This window comes from Polypterus senegalus, chromosome 3, assembly GCF_016835505.1.
Source record: "Polypterus senegalus isolate Bchr_013 chromosome 3, ASM1683550v1, whole genome shotgun sequence".
NCBI lineage: Eukaryota > Metazoa > Chordata > Cladistia > Polypteriformes > Polypteridae > Polypterus > Polypterus senegalus.
Genome location: NC_053156.1, coordinates 282,278,475 through 282,299,991, shown reverse-complemented (window position 1 = coordinate 282,299,991; position 21,517 = coordinate 282,278,475). Strand labels below are relative to the sequence as shown.

General features: G+C 40.1%; 1 protein-coding gene across 1 annotated transcript in view; it reads right to left on the bottom strand.

The window, feature by feature from the left end:
- The window catches only part of LOC120526245 (leucine-rich repeat-containing G-protein coupled receptor 6), a 410,078-nt gene that overhangs the window by 220,321 nt on the left and 168,240 nt on the right, over positions 1-21,517 (bottom strand). The window contains exon 2 of the mRNA XM_039749315.1: positions 14,950-15,021. Coding sequence (XP_039605249.1) covers positions 14,950-15,021 — 72 coding nt within the window. The remainder of the gene's footprint in view (positions 1-14,949; positions 15,022-21,517) is intronic.

Here is a 21,517-nt window from a genome sequence, read left to right as displayed (position 1 = left end):
ATCTATCTGCTGCAGTCAGGTATTACATGGGCGACCCCTTGACCTGGTCTAGCCACTCAGGTCCACATGACAACAATGAGGATCCTGCAAGCCGGATCACCCACTGGGAATCGCACCACATGGCCATAGTGCTGTAACTGACGCTCCCTCACAATGCAGGTAATGTGCCTCATCTGGGACTCCATGAGCAACCGCTCATTCAACACAAAGTCAAATCAGTGGTACCCAAGGATTCTCTAAAAAGACACACAAAGGAGTCCAGTCTTCATCTCAGGTCACTGGATAGCGTCCATGTCCCACAACCATATAGCAAGACAGGAAGACTTGGACCTTCGTCCTTTTGCTCATATGTCTGTAGTGCCACACACCCCTTTCCAGCGACCTCATGACCCCCCAACGCTCTCCCAATCCGTCTACTGACTTCATAGGAAGAGTCACCAGAGACATGAATGTCACTGCCAAGGTAAGTAAACCTCTCGACGAGGTCGACACTCTCTCCGCAGACAGAAACACTGCTGATGGCTGTGCCCAAAAGGTCATTAAAGTTCTGGATTTTGGTTTTTATCAGGACACTTGCAAGACGCTCAGACTCCTTACTCTCTCTTACTCTCGAGAGCCCCTGTCAGACCCTACATTGACTCACAGCATCATCACCAAAGTCAAGATCAGTAAATCTCTCTTCACCAACAGATGCCCCACAGCCTCAAGTGCATTATAAGAATAAACAAAGGCAAGGGCGTGGAACAAAACTGTAAATCGAGAGACATAGCGAGATAGTCAAAAACCAAAATATTTTTATGTAAAGAGAAAGAGGTTAAGAGCAGGCGCTGATACAGGACAATGCCGCTCCCACCACATGACAAATCAACTCAAGATCCCAGATTAGGACCCGAGTGCAGCCATGCAACACCTCAGCACCACACTAGTTCAGGTGGAATGGACCAGTGTGAGATTTTTTATGCCAGTCCTACCACCAACCCCCCTAGAGGATGGAGGGCCTTCATGCAGAGTTGGATGCAGATTAACGTCAGGAGGTTAAGGGCCTTGCTCACGGGCCCAATGAAGTAGAGTCACTTCTGGCATTTGTGGGACTTGAATTGCAAATCCCTAGCCTCAGAACCACCACTCTGCCGCGTAAACGAGAGACTTACCGAGATCAAAAATCAAAATATTTCAAAATGCAAAAAATAAATCAAAGTCAAGGTTGAACAGAAAACAATCCGTAGCCATTGATGACAATAGAGTTTTAAGTTTTGAATTAGTCACAAACCTGGACAGTAAAGAAGTGTATGACATTGATCTGTATACCATCACATGTTGCACACTCCCAGATGTCTTACCCAGCAAACCCTGCATTAGGAACAGTAAACAATGGAGTCACAGATACTGAAAACAACACGGTGCCTCGTGAAGACATATTTCAAAATGAACGTCTTCAAAAATGTCCTAAATAAAAAAAACAAAATACTATTAACAAGGCCAAGGAAAAAGCTGTGAAAATATAAATGAATAAAAATAAAAAAAACAAAGTCCAGGGGCCTCATGTATAACGGCGTGCGTAGAACTCGCACTATAACATGGCGTAAGCACAAAAGCCGAAATGTGCTTACGCACAGAAAAATCCAGATGCAGGAATCTGTGCGTTCTCCAACTTCCACGTTCTTCTGTTACATAAATCCCGATCAGCGTGAAAACTAACGCTCGTGCACGCGCATTATGTAACGGCCCAAATCCTCCCAGAATTACGCCTATTTGAATATGCAAATCAATATAAATCGCCCTTAAGCGCAGCCTTCTGTGAAAAGACAATGGGAAAAGCACAGGGAAAATATAAGAATTTCAGCGAATACCAAGTGGAGGCAAAGGAAAAACATACTATTTGTTCAAATAAACCGTGGTATAATCAACAAAATGAAGTTGATCGAGTGACATAGCGTGTTGGAGAAACTTGAAAGCTCACATTCACAAAATCGCACAGTGCCAGAAATAAAAAAGAAGTCACATATCAAAGTTGCCGTGAAAAGAAGAGTTGTAAGCCCACTGAGTGTCATATGAAAGTTTATTAGGGTACAGAGAAAAAAGGCACACGGTGGGGAAAAAGCACGAAAAGTCAACTTTAATCTCGAATTTTCCACTTTAATCACGTAGTTTATTTTGTCATTTAGTAGAACATTATAAACTTCATCTTAAAATCGTTTAATTAACCAGTTTCTCAAAATTACATCGTAATTAAAGTAGCACGTTAAATGCTTTGTTTTGTATTTGATCTTCTACTCGTATGTGATCTATGTGTGTGAATCACTACTTGCTTCTTAAACTGGCTCTCTTCCTCCAACTGGACACAGAGTCCATTACATTTGTGATATTACAGCTCTCTGAATAACTAAAATACTGAGATGTATACGTGATGTCATTTTCATGATGATAGGAGCTAAAGCACATTATTAAACATGTGTTTCATGAGCCTCGTGCTCATGACAAGCATTTACCTTTTGTCGAAATTTGTCGCTGCGTTTTAGCTGTGTTGTTATTTTCTCTTTCTGTTTTATATTCAATATATATTGGCGTAGCCGTCACTGCAGTCAGTGCTTTTCTTTCCCCAAGTAACCGATCGCCATACAATCAGCTCTGTAATAGAAGTTAAGCCATCTGTAAGCTTAGCGCCGATTCTTCAAAACGTTTAAAGAACATTGAAATATCTTCGTAGTACATGTTTAATTATTCTATCCTTCACGACACTCCCAGTGAAGAATATAGATTATTTAAATGAAGTTAAAGTTTTATGTGTATAATTTAACAAACATATTTTGCTGCATTTCACCTTAAAAATGATATCGTCATCATATGTAAATACGCGCTTTATAAAGTGGCTCAGGTTGTGAGATATTATAACTGTAGTGCAAGTTTACAGTAGGGTGATTGTACTTATAAGTACAAACCGTTCTACAAGGAGCAATTGATTGAGTGCATTTAAAGTTCTTGGGATTAAACTGTTTCTGAACCGCGAGGTCCGTACAGGAAAGGCTTTAAAACATTTTGCAGTGGCTGAGACAGCGTGTCCTTAAAGCTGTAGCTGCTGTGATTCACATTCAGATACAGTGATATAAATACTCCGAGTCGTGCAGTGAGAGCAATATGGAAAAAGATGATCTGCTGTGGCAACTCCTAACGGGAGGAGCTGAAAGAAGAAGAAGAAGAAGAAGAAGAAGAAGAAGAAGAAGGTGCAGTGAGAGTAACAACACTAAAGCAGTTATGGTATTTGGAATACTATGGCTGTTCCCTGGACCATTATATTGTTACAAGTTAATTACAATCAGATGCATTACACTAATAAACAATATGCGGTTAGTTTCTGTGTATTTATAAAGCTGCGTCATGAAAATAATGAGTAATCACACAAGAACAGTACCATTGCTTTGACGCTGGGTGCCGCCAGTCTGCAAAACCGAGCGGAGAACTTGCGTACGACAAGGCATGAGGTACCGTGGAAAAGTGCGTGGCTTTACGCCAAGTGTAGGTTTTATACATCGCGATTTGAACGTGGAAAAGTTCTTACGCAACATTTCTGTGCGTACGCACCGTTTATACATGAGGCCCCAGATCTTTATGAAAATTTGGTGTGCAGCATGCTGCTGGAAATGTTCTACCTGTTCTTGGTAGCCAGTTTCCTGTTCTACGCTGCCAGTGCTCCTCTTGAGCACACAAGAAGCACAATGCCTGAAAAAAACTTATCAGGAAAGCCTGTGCCATCACAGAGTGAAACCTGGACACACTGGGAGCTGTTGTGGAAAAGAAGATGGTGGAAAAATTGAATGCCATCATGAGAAATCCCCTCCAGGAGGCGCTCTCTGGGACCAATTTTAACCAAAGGCTTATTCCACCATGGTGTGCTAAGAAGTGCCTCAGAGGCTCTTATTCAATTAAATTTTCCACCCTAGTACTTGCTAAGGTTATTTATTTTAATTAACTTATTGATTGATTGATGAGCAGTGAGCTAGCACCCTGCCCAGGGTTTGTTTCCTGCTTTGCGCCCTGTGCTGGCTGGGATTGGCTCCAGCAGACCCCTGTGACCCTGTGGTTAGGATATAGCGGGCTGGATAATGGATGGATGGATGGTTAATTGATCGATTGATTGTCCTGCGAGTCTGTATCCTTGTTTTTCATGTTTCTGCTGCTGTATACATCTGAATTGCCCCTTGGGATTAATAAAGTGTATTCAATCGAATCCATTGATAGTATGATAGATATGATAGACACATTTCTTGGACCACTGAGAACTGTACGAACACCAGAAAATATCAAAATGGGGAGACAGGCTGTAGAGTGAAGTCTTCAAAGTTTAGCATAATGTGTCAATTGGTAGAATTAAATGGACTGTTTGTTAACTACGATGTAAAATACAGATAATGTAAAAACTTTAAAGAATTATTCAGCCAACTTAAAGGAGTACTGTTACTTATCCCAAGTGGTTTGTAGTGGTGACCAAGAAAGAGAAATGAATCTTATGTTTTCATGAAGAAATGACATAACAAAGTTTCTGATGGAACAGGATACAATGGTGGACATCATCAAACAATATAAAACATCCACGAACAAAACGTCACAGTACTCATGTCACATAATTCACACGTCAAGTCAACCAGTCGTATGCTCTGAATGTGTGTATTTTTTTTTTTACTATTTTGCAATATTGTTAAATACATTACTCTGGAAAATGACAGGAATCCTCTTCATGCACATCAATTTTGGTCTCATCAGACCATAGTACCTTCTGGCAGCTGAGCTCAGAGTCTTCCATAGGCTTTCTGGCAAATACCTGCTGAGATGCCATGTGCATTTTTTTAACGTCTCTTTGCCACTGTCTCATAAAGATTCAACTGGTGAAGCAAGCAGGTAACACTTGTTGTCTGCACATTCGCTCCAAACTCATCCAGTGCAGCTTGTAACTCCTTCAGAGCTCTCGCAGGTCTCTTGGTGACCTCTCTCTCTCTTGCTAGTCTTCATCTTGCACAAGCACTCCGTTTTTGTGGACGGCCTGCTCTATCCAGATACTTTTCCCATTTCTTAATGATTGATTTAACTGGACTCCATGGGATATTCGGTGACTTGGATGTTTTTCTCAACACACTTTGACAGGGTGCCGTTTACATGCGCCCAGCCAAGTGGTTTCTTATTTTATGACCCTTTATGCACGCTTCTCTCTGATCCTTCCTATTTAATATGTGAGAGAAACGCCTCTTGACCACACACCCAGAATCAGACACATTTGCCCTGATGGAGCCCAGGACCATTCTTTTATGTCTTTGTGAACCATCGTCTTCCTCCATCACCTTTAATATTATGAAGAGCAGACTAACAGTAGCACGGCTGACACCATCATCTTAAAGAGCTGAGCTGTCACACCACATTTTGCCCCTAAAGAACATTCATGGCCATTTTTATTTCCACTGAAAGGCAGCTTGATCTCATAAATAAGCACAATACGACTGGCTGGTTGATGCTGCTTGGCAAAAATATCTGTTTTGACTTGACGGAACTAGGCTGGACGCCTGACAAAGTGATGGAGACATCGCGTGCCACTTGCATGCCATTTACGTTCAAGCCCTGTGCCCACCCATCCTTTGGCTTCATATGCACATTGTACGTTGCACTTCAGTTCTCGTATCCCTGTCACTCAACTCCAAGACCCGGACCAGGTGCTTTCAATTTATTTCCTTCAAGCTTTCCTGTGCAGTTAGCTGGGTTAATCTGTGTTTCATCTGGACAAATTGCACCTTGGGGAATAACAAGAGAACCAGCTCCAAACCTCTTTTCTTTTCCTTTGCCTGTAGATTTATTTCCAGAGTCAGTGCTTCCTATTTGATGTGACATTTATGTTGGCTTAACAAAAAAGGATATGTCTACATGCTGTACTGCCAAATATGTTCATCGTGGTGAGGAACCCGGTCGCCCATTAGATTCCAGGCTCAGTCCACAAGTAATTCCATTTCCTTCCGTTGGTGGCAAGAGATCTGGATAAAATCAGTGACAGATAAAAGATCTCTACAAGATGTGAAAGTTAGATGGAGCCTTCTGCACACAGGCATTAGGCATTGAGTCACTTGTGATGTATACTGTGTCAAGCTGAAGCCAGCGGCCGATGTTAACTCCTGCTGCACCTCCCTTCGGTGGTTCGAGTCCCAAACAAGCTCAGTTATGGAGGGATCAGATCTGCATGGGGATTTGAACCAGTGGAGTGACACATGAGACACCATAAGCTGGCAATGTGCTGCAGAGACAAAAGCTCTGGACCTTCTGCTAAGCTTTTCCAACATCACTCCAGTTGAGCCTGAAGCTTTACTTAACATTTTCTGGAACTTTTGTGGCCCTGTCTTTTGAAAGATTATAACCCAGTTCTATTATCATTATTATTATTATTTCTTTTTTACAATGAGCATCATTATCCCATTCTTTTTCCTCATTAAACAGGTACCCCCCATGTATTTCTTCCAAGTATTCTCAGTCCTATCAATCCTGATATTCCCGTCCGCATTTTTCAAGTAATTCACATTCACATAATTCTGCTTTGCAATCCTAAATACGAGAATTTCAAAAACAAATGACATCACTTTTCTACATAGTCAACTTCCTTTGCGTTGCGATTTACCCAGCGTTGTACCAACTTTTTAACGTCATCAGGAAAAAATGTCTTGAGCACGTAGCCACTGATGCATCGCTGCTTTCATAGCGTCATCACATGTAGCTGGACCGCTCTGCATCCGTCACACTAGTACGGCCATTTTCGAACATTTCAACCCACTCATAAACAACTCTATGCTATGAGAGAGAACTTTATCCCCATACTGGACACACATGCAGAGATGAATTTGTGCTCCCGGCACACCTTGCGCCCACAAAAAGTGTATGACAGAACGCTGTTCCTCTTTGGTGCAATTTCTAAGTTTCGCAGCCATCTTCACCACAGGGTGACAACTCTTATACTAAACGGCAAGGGCAGCCAGCTTGCCGGCTAGAACTAGTCACATGACACTCTCAGACACCACCGTTTCCAAATTGCCAAAACTTTTTGAACATCCCTCATACAATTCTCTTTTCTTTCTCATTCTGCAGCTCACAATTGATTATCTAGCATTTCACATTGTGTCCTTGTAGATCTCTCTGTCATCATCTCCCTTTGTCTTCTGCCTCCCCTTTAAGCATCTCCTCTTCTCTTCAGCTGCCCTCTTTACCTCAGCATTCCACCCGCATGTTTTCTGTTTTGGAGAAGCCTTTGTCTGTTGTTTATTAGAGTCTCAAACATGGCAAAATGGAGGTGAGGCTTCCCAAATTGAAACAACAAAGCGGGCTAGGGGCTTCACTGTCCAGCCCAGAAGGGGATCATCCAGTTTAGCTTACTTAAAACTATGACATGTAGGCTTCAGCTTAGAAGGCTACAAACATTGAGGGGTGGCAAAATAACATGAAATGTCCCCAAATTTAGCAAAAGGCCCCTCAAGAAGGAGGATGACGGTAAACCCCTGGCAAACAAAGTACCTTTATAAATAACAGAATTATTTGAACAGAGAAGGGAGGTGGAAACTATAAAATAGATGTCACACACAATAAAAATTTGGGAAATGCTTACAGAGATAAGCCCTGGGGAGGAGACCACCACAGTGGAGGAGCAGTTTGGCGACGCCAGGGAGAGAAATAAGTGATGCCGTCTTTGCTTTGAGACAATTCAATCACAGAGAGGCATCAAAGGAGAACAGAGGGGTTTGTATATGGTGTTTGGAGAAGGTGTTTGAGAGAGAGAGAGAGAGAGAAAGGAGCACCAGAGATGTATGTGAGGATTGCCCAGGATATGCATGAAGTGTTGTTGTAACAGAGAAGATTCCAGTTAGAGGAGGTCTGCACAGGGAGCTCATTGAAGTCCTTCCCTCTTCGATCAGGTTTCGGGTGTGTTGATTTGTGGGATAAAACACCGTCTGCCTTGTGCAATGACATTGTCTTGTATTGCATCAGAAATCACGATGCAGAAAGGAAACTGAAATAATGGAGAATTGCTTTGGAAGACAGAAAATATGAGGATTAATGATGACCAGAATTCAGGTGCTAGCCTGCAGGGAGAGCTGTTGAAAAGAGTGAACAAGTTTAAATATCTAAGATCAGTGGTAACCCAAGATGGAAAATCTGATACAGAGATAACCCAAAGAGTGAAGTGTGGGTGGAACAATTGGAAGAAGATTATCAGGAGTGTTGTGTGATCAAAGAATTAAGGTGAAGGTTAAAGGTGAGGTTTTTGAGTCAGTGGTAAGAGCAGCAATGACGTATGGAGCTGAGACACAAGAGAAATGACAGAAATGACAATGTTGAGATGGAGTTACAAAAAAGGCTAAAATAAAAGAAATTAAACAAACAGCTCAAAGGTACAACAAAAGTGGGAGAGATATCGAAGAAAGTACAGGAAAGTAGACTGAAGTGGAATGGATCTGTGATGAGGAGAAACAATAAAGATGTGGGCAAAAGAGTGAAGGGAATGAAAAAGAAGAAGAAAGGAAGGGAAAGTGAGGGAGGCTGAAGTGGAGATGGATAGATAAAGTTAAAGAAGATCTCATAAAGTAAAAGAACAGAGCTGTACGGAGGAGGTTGATGGCGTTCATCGATCCCACACAGAAGTGGGAAAAGATGAACAGGAAGATGAAGAAGAAATTGACAAAATTAGAAAATAAGACAAGCAATGATCAAAAGTGTAAAAGAGAGTTCCTGATTACTACAGCAAACAAGCCCAGAATCGTAAATCTAAAACAGAAGCAAGTTACAGAAACCAGAAACATCCAAACACAACAGCAATACCCACAATCACTCCAAACAAATGCAATGGTTTCCTGATCTGAGCTTACTCAGCTCTTGCCGTAAACAGCCAAAGATAGACGGCTTAGAAGGAATCAGCAATATGTCTGCACAGTGCCTCCCTGTGACTGTGACTGCCAAGTCAGAACTTGTGTTTCTTTTTAATTATTTTGCTGTATAGTCATTCTGGTGTGTGTGGGTATATTGATTTATCTAAAGAGCTTCTGTAAAAAGCCAAGTTTCCCCTTAGGGAAAACAAAGTTCTATCTATCTATCTATCTATCTATCTATCTATCTATCTATCTATCTATCTATCTATCTATCTATCTATCTATCTATCTATCTATAATATAGTGCCTTTCTATCTATCTAGCTATCTATAATATAGTGCTTTTCATTTCTATCCATCTATCTATAATATAGTGCCTTTCATATCTATCTATCTATTATATAGTGCCTTTCTATCTATCTATCTATCTATCTATCTATCTATCTATCTATCTATCTATCTATCTATCCACAAGAGACAAGAAATAGAGGTGCAGTTAAATGGACAATAAAAAATTGTGAACATAAACTGAAAATGCATAAAAATATGAAAATAATATTATAAAATATAAAATACCCATAAATATAGACTATCACTTAACATTGTCCTACCACACACTTTAATTTATGTGCTCAATTTATTATTGCTCCTAACAGTATGCAAAATTAATTGTGACAATAAAGCAACCCAAGAAGAACATCCAAATTACTCAGCCCAACCTCCCTTTTGCCCTGAAGCTGATTTAAAATTAAAAGGGATTACTTTCCAAAAATTATATTTTTTAATATATTGCTAACCCCATGTAGGTTTTAGTGATGGGCAAGAAAAAACATAATGTCAAAGTTTGGCGCAGAACGGACATAACATCAAATCTGATAGAATTTGATCCAATGGTGAGCAGCTCTGAACAATAGCCATCAATATAAAAACATCCATAAAGAAATCTCAGGTAAAACACACATCAAGTCATCAAGTCGTATGCTCACAAAACCCAAAAAGGCATTCATTCTTTGTTAAAATATCATTAAATAAATGTCTCCGGAAATTAAGAGAAGTCCACAAATAGGAAACCCCTTCACATGAGAGGGTGCTTCTGAATTGCCTCTCGCCCTTCTTCATTGGTCAGAGTCCTGTCCTAACACATTATTCTCCTTCAATTTCCAGAACATCAACCTCGGCACATGCTTCCTGTTATGTTTCTTAACACCTCACACTGAAAGATCTCCTAAATCCAAGCAATAATGTGAAAAACAACCTTCTCCAGGAATCATCTTCACATTTTTCACCATGTTCCTGTCAACTCTCCTCACCAAGACACGTCTATCATGCTCATAAAACAGCTGCTTAGAAAAATGAAGTAGCATTTGCTGTACACTCAACGTTTTCTTGATATTGCACTTATTTGTAACAAACACCATGCCAAGGCCAGATGTATTGGACAGCACAAGAAAAGAAGGTTAGACAACTTGCTCTGAGTCACACAGAGAGACTGGCATTGAAGTAATAATCCTAGTGTTTTGGAGTCCAGTTACTGAGACACACTGCCAACCACATTTGAAATGCTATAAGTATACTATGGAGAGAAAAGAATCATTTATCGTACGGGATACAAACTAAAATTATAGGGATATAGTAAATCATTTCAACAAGATCACATTTATTATGGAAGTATGGTTCAATTTGGCGCTGTCCATTGTGGTGGACGGCCGGGGTCCATGACCAGCCAGGATGCCCCTTCGTTATATGTTCAGGGGGAGCAGCCATGTACTGTGCAATAGCTCCCCCTGGACGCTAGATGGCTGCCCCCCTGGGTTGGAGCAGTGCCTCGGTTTCCCGCAGGGCTCCATGGGAGTCACAGTTGGGTGCAGCCCTGTTGGGACCCAAAGGCGCCGCCAGGGGTTGCTGCAGCTGGGACTCCTGAGCCCGTATGGGCAGTGTATTCACCACACTTCGAAGTGCAGCCCAAACTCAAGCACCTGGAGCACTTCCAGGTGGACTATAAAAGGGGTCAGCAGCCATCACTCAATGGCCAGAGTCAGGAGGAGGAGGATGAAGCTTGACGGAGGAGTGCTGGTGGAAAAGAAGAGTGTGTTGGTGCTTATTCGGTGGTTTGGGACTGTGCTGTAGCTGGGGGACACGGGGAAGACGTGCCCTCCAGCTGAAGAAAAATAAATAATTGTTTTATTTTACGTGTGCCTCCATGTCCAGTCTGTGTGGGGTCGGCTGTCTTTATAGCTCCTTTTGCACCATATATATAAATGACATTCTTCCCCGAGTTTATGACTTTTGTGACGTTATGTAACAAAGGGGGTGAGGGATTGACATGGTGATGTCACAAAGCTGTAAGGTAGCTGATACTGATTATGGTCAGAGCCAACTATAATTACAAGTCTTAAGTTTATGCAGAGATGCCAATTGTGATATCCTGCATATCAGGTAGCCCAGCACCATCAGTGGTGCAGCAGCCTACTCTTAGTAATCGGTCAAAGTGCCACCAATGTAAGGCATGTGGCTAACATCCATACGTAGGCCTAGTTGGAATATAATGACAAAACTGTCAAACAATGTCAATTTCAGGCAGATAACACAGCAGCAGGCGGCCTATGGTCACTGCAAACTGTCGACATGGCCAACTCCCTCCCCAACAGATCAACACCACTGCACAACTCCACAGGGCTATTAGCTGGTAGACTACCAGAGTAACTACTGCTTTCTGTCTACAACTAAGGTTTTGTGCCCAGACAGTTAATTTAATCTGTTTTGTATGCTCTTTGCCCATGGAAAATAAAATAAACTGTTACAGTCATTACACAAGTGTATATTTTGGTATAATATATGGAAAGTCGATATTTAGCTTGGGAGGCACGGTGGCGCAGTGGGTAGCGCTGCTGCCTCGAAGTTAGGAGACCCAGGTTTGCTTCCCGATATATTAAAATTAATGATATTAGAAATAACATAGCATATCCCTCCAACACTAAGGATCCTCCTAAACCCCAGCATCCTGTTATAAACAAATTAAACTCTTTCACTAGGATAGATTTACCTGATTTAAAGAAAATAATCTCTCAATTAAAACCCTCCACCTGCGTCCTTGACCCGATACCAACAAGGTTTTTCAAAGAAGTATCAGGCGTGCTAATTGATAATGTTCTGGACATAGTAAATTCATCATTAGATACGGGGGTCTTCCCAGACTGTCTTAAGACTGCTGTAGTTAAACCCCTTCTTAAGAAACATAATCTCGACCCCTCAGCTCTTGAAAATTTTAGACCCATCTCTAACCTGCCTTTCTTAAGTAAAGTTCTAGAGAAGGCAGTCATTATGCAGTTAAATGACCACCTAAATAAACATACTATTCTTGATAAATTTCAGTCGGGTTTTAGAACAAATCACAGCACAGAAACTGCACTCGTTAAAGTAGTAAATGACTTGCGTGAATGCAGACAGAGGCCATTTATCTGTTCTCATCCTCTTAGATCTGAGTGCTGCATTTGACACCATTGATCACAACATTCTTAGAAATCGCCTTAGTCAATGGGTGGGCCTCTCTGGCAGGTCTTAAATTGGTTTGAATCCTACCTGACAGGGAGAAAATTTTTGTTAGTTGTGGGAATTACAACTCGAAGACACATGATATCCAATATGGTGTTCCACAAGGCTCTATCCTGGGTCTGCTGCTCTTCTCAATCTACATGCTTCCGTTAGGTCAGATTATCTCAGGTTACAACGTGAGCTACCACAGCTATGCTGATGACACACAGCTGTACTTATCAATAGCACCTGATGACCCTGATTCTATTGATTCACTAACACAATGTCTGACTTTATCTCAGAATGGATGAATAGTAACTTTCTCAAGTTAAATAAAGAGAAAACTGAAATCTTAGTGATCAGCAATAAGGATACAATGAGGCTATTAGAAATAAACTGGATACATTAGGATTAAAAGTCAAGACGGAGATAAAAAGCTTAGGGGTGATTGTTGACTGTAATCTGAATTTTAAATCACATATTAATCAGATCACTAGGACAGCATTTTTTCACTTAAGAAACATAAGTAAAGTTAGACCTCTTATATCACTGAAAGATGCTGAGAAATTAGTTCACACGTTTGTTTTCAGTCGACTAGATTACTGTAACGCACTCCTCTCAGGACTACCCAAAAAAGACATAAATCGTTTGCAACGAGTGCAGAATGGAGCTGCTAGAATCTTAACTAGGAAAAGAAAATCTGAGCACATCTCTCCAGTTTTGATGTCACTACACTGGTTACCTGTGTCATTCAGAATTGACTTTAAAATTCTGCTTATGGTTTATAAAGCCTTAAATAATCTCGCCCCATCTTATATATCGGAATGTCTGACACCTTATATTCCAAATCGTAACCTCAGATCCTCAAATGAGTGTCTCCTTAGAATTCCAAGAACTAAACTTAAAAGAAGTGGTGAGGCGGCCTTCTGCTGTTATGCACCTAAAATCTGGAATAGCCTGCCAATAGGAATTCGCCAGGCTGATACAGTAGAGCACTTTAAAACACTGCTGAAAACACATTACTTTAACATGACCTTTTTATAACTTCACTTTAACTTAATCCTGATACTCTGTATGTTCAATTCATCATAATAACTATTCATGACCCCAACTCTCTTTTCTGTTTCTTTTTCCGGTTTCTTTGTGGTGGTGGCCTGCGCCACCTCCACCTACTCAAAGCTTCATGATGCTCCAACAATGATGGATGGATTAAAAGGAAGAAGTCTACGTGACCATCATCATCATCAAGCCCTTCCATGAGAACCCTAAATCCAAAGAGGACTGTTTCATTTATGTTAGGTAGAATGCCCAGAGGGACTGGGTGGTCTCATGGTCTGGAATCCCTACAGATTTTATTTTTCTCCAGCCGTCTGGAGTTTTTGTTTTTCTGTCCCCTGGCCATTGAACCTTACTCTTATTCGATGTTAATTAATGTTGATTTATTTTGTTTTATAATTGTGTCTTTCATTTTTCTATTCTTTAATATGTAAAGCACTTTGAGCTACTGTTTGTATGAAAATGTGCTATATAAATAAATGTTGTTGTTGTTGTTGTTCCCAGGTGCTCCCTGCGTGGAGTCTGCATGTTCTCCCCGTGTCTGCGTGGGTTTCCTCTGAGCACTGTTAGGTGCACTGGTGATTCTAAATTGTCTGTGTGTGTGTGTGTGTGCCCTGCGGTTAGCTGGCACCCTTCCCGGGGTTTGTTTCCTGCCTTGCACCCTGTGTTGGCTGGGATTGGCTCCAGCAGACCCCCGTGACCCTGTAGTTAGGATATAGCAGGTTGAATAATGGATATTTTGCTTTGTTCATGATGCTGTGAAGCCATACGGCAACTCTCAAACATCAGGCAGTTTCAACCAAACTTGTCAGACAAGTGAAAACAGCGGTGTGAGTTGATGATGGCAACTGAAGATGCAGAGAATGGAGAAACTGCGGAGTGGCAGGATGAACGTGATCTGGACCTACTGTAGGTGGAATCTTTGTTCCTGGAAATAATGTTAATGTTTGTCGCACAATGGCAGGTCACTTCTTGTCACCATGCCCAGACGAATAAGCAAGTATTAGAATCAAACAGGCCAGCGAGTTCACGTATTGGATTAGGCAACAGAAAACAAACTGGCTGCTGCAGGGGTGGTGAATGCTAGAACTGTGCACATTGTGAACGATAATTTGCTTAATTGAAACACGGACTGACAAGAAGTTTATCATTAATGTGAATGGTCTGTTCACTTGTTCTCAGCTTATTGAGGGGTGTCCTATGTTTGTGATGTCATTACTAGAAGGGGATTTTTGGTGACATGTGATAAGAGGGGGCTGGTGGTTTAGCAGTGCATGACCCTTTTGACAAGAAGACTGTGAACCTGCAAGTACATGTTGTGTTCACAACTTGCAGACTAAAGAGTAACCTTTAGCTAAATAATATATACGGAGAACGTTAAAGATAAGTGACCTTCCATGTCACAAATGGATCCACTTCTACTGGCCACCAATGTCCAAGAACAAATCACCAGTACATAAATGAGGCATAACTTTACTTACAGTTCTTCCAGGAAGTGAAGATTGCGAAAACTTTCTGGTCGCAGTGTGCTGATGTTATTCATGCTGAGATCCCTAAAATATACAAAAACAACAAGTTTGTTAAAATTCAGATGGCAACATTAATTAATTCTACTCAGGGTTTTCAGATTTTACTTCATGTTTATCAAAATGAGCATATATTACATTAATTGTCATGACCTATTGTACTGGGGCACCTTTGTGGCTACCTAAAAGTATGGTAGTCATTACCCCACTACTTTAAATACAGCATTTAAACAGAAAGTGCATATTCCATTAAATTACATTTATAATTCTGCTTTATCTAATTCAGGCTCACAAAGTCTGTCTTGGCAACATTGGGCATGCAATAGCTGTGTCCACCACAGGGCCCACTTACACCAGTGCAAATGTGACAACCTACACAGGAAGAACGTGCGCCAGCCACGCAGACAGCAAGCAGACTGGGGATTCAACAGATAGATAGATAGATAGATAGATAGATAGATAGATAGATAGATAGATAGATAGATAGATAGATAGATAGATAGATAGATAGATAGATAAGTGAAAGGCACTATATGATAGATAGATAGATAGATAGATAGATAGATAGATAGATAGATAGATAGATAGATAGATAGATAATGAAAGGCACTATATAATAGATAGATAGATAGATAGATAGATAGATAGATAGATAGATGTGTGAAAGGCACTATATAATAGATAGATAGATAGATAGATGTGTGAAAGGCACTATATACTAGATAGATAGATAGATAGATTGATAGATAGATAAGAAAGGCACTATATAATAGATAGATAGATAGACAGATAGATAGATAGATAGATGTGTGAAAGGCACTATATAATAGATAGATAGATAGATAGATAGATAGATAGATAGATAGATAGATAGATAGATAGATAGATAGATGTGTGAAAGGCACTATTATAGATGTAGGCATTAACACATTGAGGTCCTAAATATGCAGCACATTTCTTACAAAGCTTTAACTGCGACCTTAACACATGCATTTGCCAATTTTAGGCAGCTGACAAAATGATTTGCTTGCTTTACGACGTAATTAAATATTTTTTAAAAGATTTATTGTAAGATGCAGTAACCAATCACCTGAAATGTCAAAGTGCTCAAATTTCAAGGTGATATTTGTTACCCGTGAATGGGAAATGTACATATTAAAATTGAATAAACAAAAAATGACAAATGAGAAAGTGTTCAGTAGGGTGAGTTCTCATTGCAGTTCTCACTGAGCTACTAAAACTGCCTAACAGCTGAAGGTACAAGTGACCCTGTGCCACTTTGTGTTTTGTTCTGTGTTGCACAATTAAATATAACATGCAGGGCTGGAGCTTTAAATAATGGAACAGGATTACGATTCACATTAAGATATATTTTTGCTACTCATCTGTATCATTTCAGGTAATGTCTATAATCCACATAAAATACATACTGTGATATTGGTTTCACAATACTGTATAATACTCCAAAGAAACACAGCATGCATGTAAGAACGGATAAAATAACTAATATTTATATTTTTAGAACAGAAAATCCAAAAGATTAAAGCAGTAAATCAAACAAAACAGACTTTAAAATCAATCCACTCTCCAAAAATAATGTTATTCAGTTGTGCAATTGCAAAATTAAATGATACATGAAACTCGGCTGCAGGGTAGAACATCCTCCTGGCTTCTCTACCGTGGCTGTTTCAAGCTGTGTCCTGCTCTTCTTATCAAAACAGTCTTACAATTCTGACTTTGGCAATGCCAAGCATTCATTTTCCCTTTTCCTGATGCTAAGATGTTTAATCACACAGCCTCACCCACCACCCTTGTGTCTTTATCAGTAGTTTTAGCTCATTGTTTTCTAAGCAAAAACGTAATCTAATTGTGAAGGTAAACAATGTTCTTTCTTCTTATCTTTATCAGCCCCCAAGATGGGTGACATTTCTCTGTGTCATCCCATCATTTTGAAATGAATGTAACGGTGATCTCAGACAATCGTGCATTTTCTGATGCCACTTAGTCCATTTCTAGGATTGCTGGAGTAGTTTCTAGAATCTTATATAAAGCAGATACCAAACCTGGACCTTCCACCCATCATTAGCAGAATTGAAAGAAGGCAATCCACCTAATCTGCAGTTATTTGGAGCATAACTGGAGAACATGCACATGGACATCAGGAGACTCATCGTGGACACCATATGGATGAGGATGTGAACCTAGCCGCTGATCAATTGTGCCACTCAAGATGCAAAACAAGTCATCTTTAATGTTTGCCCCAATTTAAACTGGTTTTACATGAACAAAGCTGACAATGTTATGAATCACCATGACAAAGGTGTCGATGGGGGACTACCAGCATGCAATGCAGCTCATAATGGGAAGAGAGTATAGTTGGAGCAGACTCATAAATACATGGGGGTTCATCTGAACACCAGACTGAACTGTGTGGACACCACAGACCTGCTATATGAGATAAGATAAAAAGCAGGCCCTTTGTCACAGGAGACTCAAGCCTTTAAATGTATTATAGGACTGACCTTCATGATGATTGTGATAGAAAAGACCAGAGGCCACCATGACTAATATTCTATCTATCTATCTATCTATCTATCTATCTATCTATCTATCTATCTATCTATCTAATGATCTAGTTGATGGTTTCTGAGGTTTCTGTCTCCTCACAGCCTTGATCTTTCACCCCAGTGGATAGGCTCTGTGTACTTAATCTTTTATGTCCTCATTAACCTTATTTCCAATTACATGTGTTATATTTTCTGCCCCAATGTTAAAATAGGCTGTGGCCTGCACAGACACAAAGCTCAACAGCGAGTGAAATAAGGCCGACTTGCAGCACTTTCTTTGTCTTCTATGCTTGTTCCAATAAATGAATGCCAGTTTCTTTCAGAGTGTGACCAAGTGAGCCTCCAGCCTTCCTTACTACTTTACCATTCTACTTTATATTCTAAAACTATTGAATGTGGGGCCTTATGATGTCAATCTGCTTTTCGGGCAAAGATTATGTTACCAAGAGAACTGTCGATTGGCTGCAGGGGTGTTGCAAATATGCACAGCGGTTTCTGATATCAAAGTCGTACAACACCTGCATTTTTACCATTCATCAGGGAGGAAGAGAAACATGTTCATGTGAATCATTGCACCACATATGTAATTTTCATATAGCCCTCTACTCATCAGTTTTTATTTCAGATGTGTAGCCTTTTCTAACTCCACTAATGAACTTAGTTGCATGGTGACACCCTATCTTACCACTGATCGGACTCTCGGTTGTAGCTAGCCTGGCATGGATTCGAATATCAGGGGTCAACAGAACCAGGCTATTTGAAAAGTGGAAACAGGAAGGAAATCTTAACATGAGGCTAGAATTTTGGAGAGCTTGTGTTAAAAGACAAATCCTGGGATAAACTGCAGATGAGGATACTGGTGTGGGCTTACCTAAGCAAGATTTGAGAACAGTTGCAAATATTCTTAATGATCATGTTGGCATTGCCAAAGTCACTTCTTTTCCTTGTATGAACAGAAATGGAAATCACCATGGAAAGCATTTCTCTAAAAACAGAGTTGATATATGAGGAGCACTTTGTATGGCAACCTCTTGAAGACTGTTGGGTTCTTTTACTTCTGCTTAATGTATTTCTATGTTGTTTGCTCGTCATTCACATAAGCAGCACAATGCGCTATTGATAAATTTCAGTCGGGTTTTAGAACAAATCACAGCACAGAAACTGCACTCGTTAAAGTAGTAAATGACTTGCGGGTAAATGCAGACAGAGGCCATTTATCTGTTCTCATCCTCTTAGATCTGAGTGCTGCATTTGACACCATTGATCACAACATTCTTAAAAAATCGCCTTAGTCAATGGGTGGGCCTCTCTGGCAGTGTCTTAAATTGGTTTGAATCCTACCTGACAGGGAGAAAATATTTTGTTAGTTGTGGTAATCAAATCTCAAAGACACATGACATCCAATATGGTGTTCCACAAGGCTCTATCCTGGGTCCGCTGCTCTTCTCAATCTACATGCTTCCGTTAGGTCAGATTATCTCAGGTTACAACATGAGCTACCACAGCTATGCTGATGACACACAGCTGTACTTATCAATAGCTCCTGATGACCCCGATTCTCTTGATTCACTAACACAATGTCTGACTTGTATCTCAGAATGGATGAATAGTAACTTTCTCAAGTTAAATAAAGAGAAAACTGAAATCTTAGTGATTAGCAATAATGGATACAATGAGGCTATTAGAAATAAACTGGATACATTAGGATTAAAAGTCAAGACGGAGGTAAAATGCTTAGGGGTGATTGTTGACTGTAATCTGAATTTTAAATCACATATTAATCAGATCACTAGGACAGCATTTTTTCACTTAAGAAACATAAGTAAAGTTAGACCTCTTATATCACTAAAAGATGCTGAGAAATTAGTTCACGCGTTTGTTTTCAGTCAACTAGATTACTGTAACGCACTCCTCTCAGGACCACCCAAAAAAGATATAAATCGTTTGCAACAAGTGCAGAATGCAGCTGCTAGAATCCTAACTAGGAAAAGAAAATCTGAGCACATTTCTCCAGTTGTAATGTCACTACACTGGTTACCTGTGTCATTCAGAATTGACTTTAAAATACTGCTTATGGTTTATAAAGCCTTAAATAATCTCGCTCCATCTTATATATCGGAATGTCTGACACGTTATATTCCAAATCGTAACCTCAGATCCTCAAATGAGTGTCTCCTTAGAATTCCAAGAACAAAACTTAAAAGAAGTGGTGAGGCGGCCTTCTGCTGTTATGCACCTAAAATCTGGAATAGCCTGCCAATAGGAATTCGCCAGGCTGATACAGTAGAGCACTTTAAAACACTGCTGAAAACACATTACTTTAACATGGCCTTTTTATAACTTCATTTTAATCTTAATTTAACTTAATTCTGATACTCTGTATGTTCAATTTCCTCAAAATAACTATTCATGGTGGCTCTAAAATCGGTACTGACCCCTACTCTCTTTTCTGTTTCTTTTTCCGGTTTCTTTGTGAGTGGTGGCCTGTGCCACCTCCACCTACTCAAAGCTTCATGATGCTCCAACAATGATGGACGGATTAAAAGGCAGAAGTCTACGTGACCATCATCATCATCAAGCCCTTCCATGAGAACCCTAAATCCAAAGAGGACTGTTTCATTTATGTTAGGTAGAATGCCCAGAGGGGACTGATCAGGCGGTCTCATGGTCTGGAATCCCTACAGATTTTATTTTTCTCCAGCCGTCTGGAGTTTTTTTGTTTTTTCTGTCCCCCCTGGCCATTGAACCTTACTCTTATTCGATGTTAATTAATGTTGATTTATTTTGTTTTATAATTGTGTCTTTCATTTTTCTATTCTTTAATATGTAAAGCACTTTGAGCTACTGTTTGTATGAAAATGTGCTATAGAAATAAATGTTGTTGTTGTTGTTGCTATATAGATAAAAACATATTATTATTATTATTATTATTGCGAAGACATATATTAGGAGTAGGCGACTGAACCTTTCATCATGCGGAGACGTTCTCAGATGGCTGACCCCAAAGCGCTACACATGTGAGTTCACAATTCCATCAATGAGAGAATCGAACGTGTTATGATTTCTAAATGTTCAGAAAATGTTTCAATGCTTGTTTCAGCTTCCTTCTTAATGATTCTTTCACAATACGTGTTATTGCAGCACTGCATCATATGTTTGTAATTACTTTCATTTTTGAAATTGTTGCCAGTTATTAGAAAATTAATTTTGCACTGTTTCTGTTGGCATTTTATTTTTCCCGGGGCACCGTCTGATCTGACAGCGCACCGACAAGGAATTTTAGTGAGAACCAGGAGATGGACAAGGGACAGAGAACCATTGTCAACAAAAAACACAACTGACAAGCCAAAATGTGAGACAAAAACCCAAAAAATCCAATGTCAGAAAAAGGAAAATGAGACAAAATTTAAACAAAACTGGCAGTTAGCAAAAATGGGTGTTTTAAAATCCACAACTGAGATGAGGAATTGATCTTTCATCAGATCTTTAAACCCTTGGTGCAGATTACCTGCAGATCACAACCTCATGACATACCCCTGACAACGCCAAATGCTGCCCTGACAAAGTGTGTCCAAAATGGTGGCGATTGGTAAAATATAAAATGACAGGCAAATTGATTCAAAAAAATGACACAGCTAATACATTCCATCTACTTCTTCTTCTTTCAGCTGCTCCTACAAAAGATCATCCATCTCCATCTACCCCTGTTTTTTACATCATTTTCTGCCACACCGACTGCCTTCATGTCCTCCCTCACCACACCCATAAACCTCCTGTTTGGCCTTCGTCTTTTCTTCTTGCCTGGCGGTTCCATCCTCAGCATTCTTTTCCCGATGTACCCCTCATCGCCACTCTGCACATGTCCAAACCATCTCAATCAAGCCTCTCCCACTTGGTCACCAAACTTTCATACCTGTGTTGCCCCCTCTGATATACTCATTCCTCATCCTGTCTAC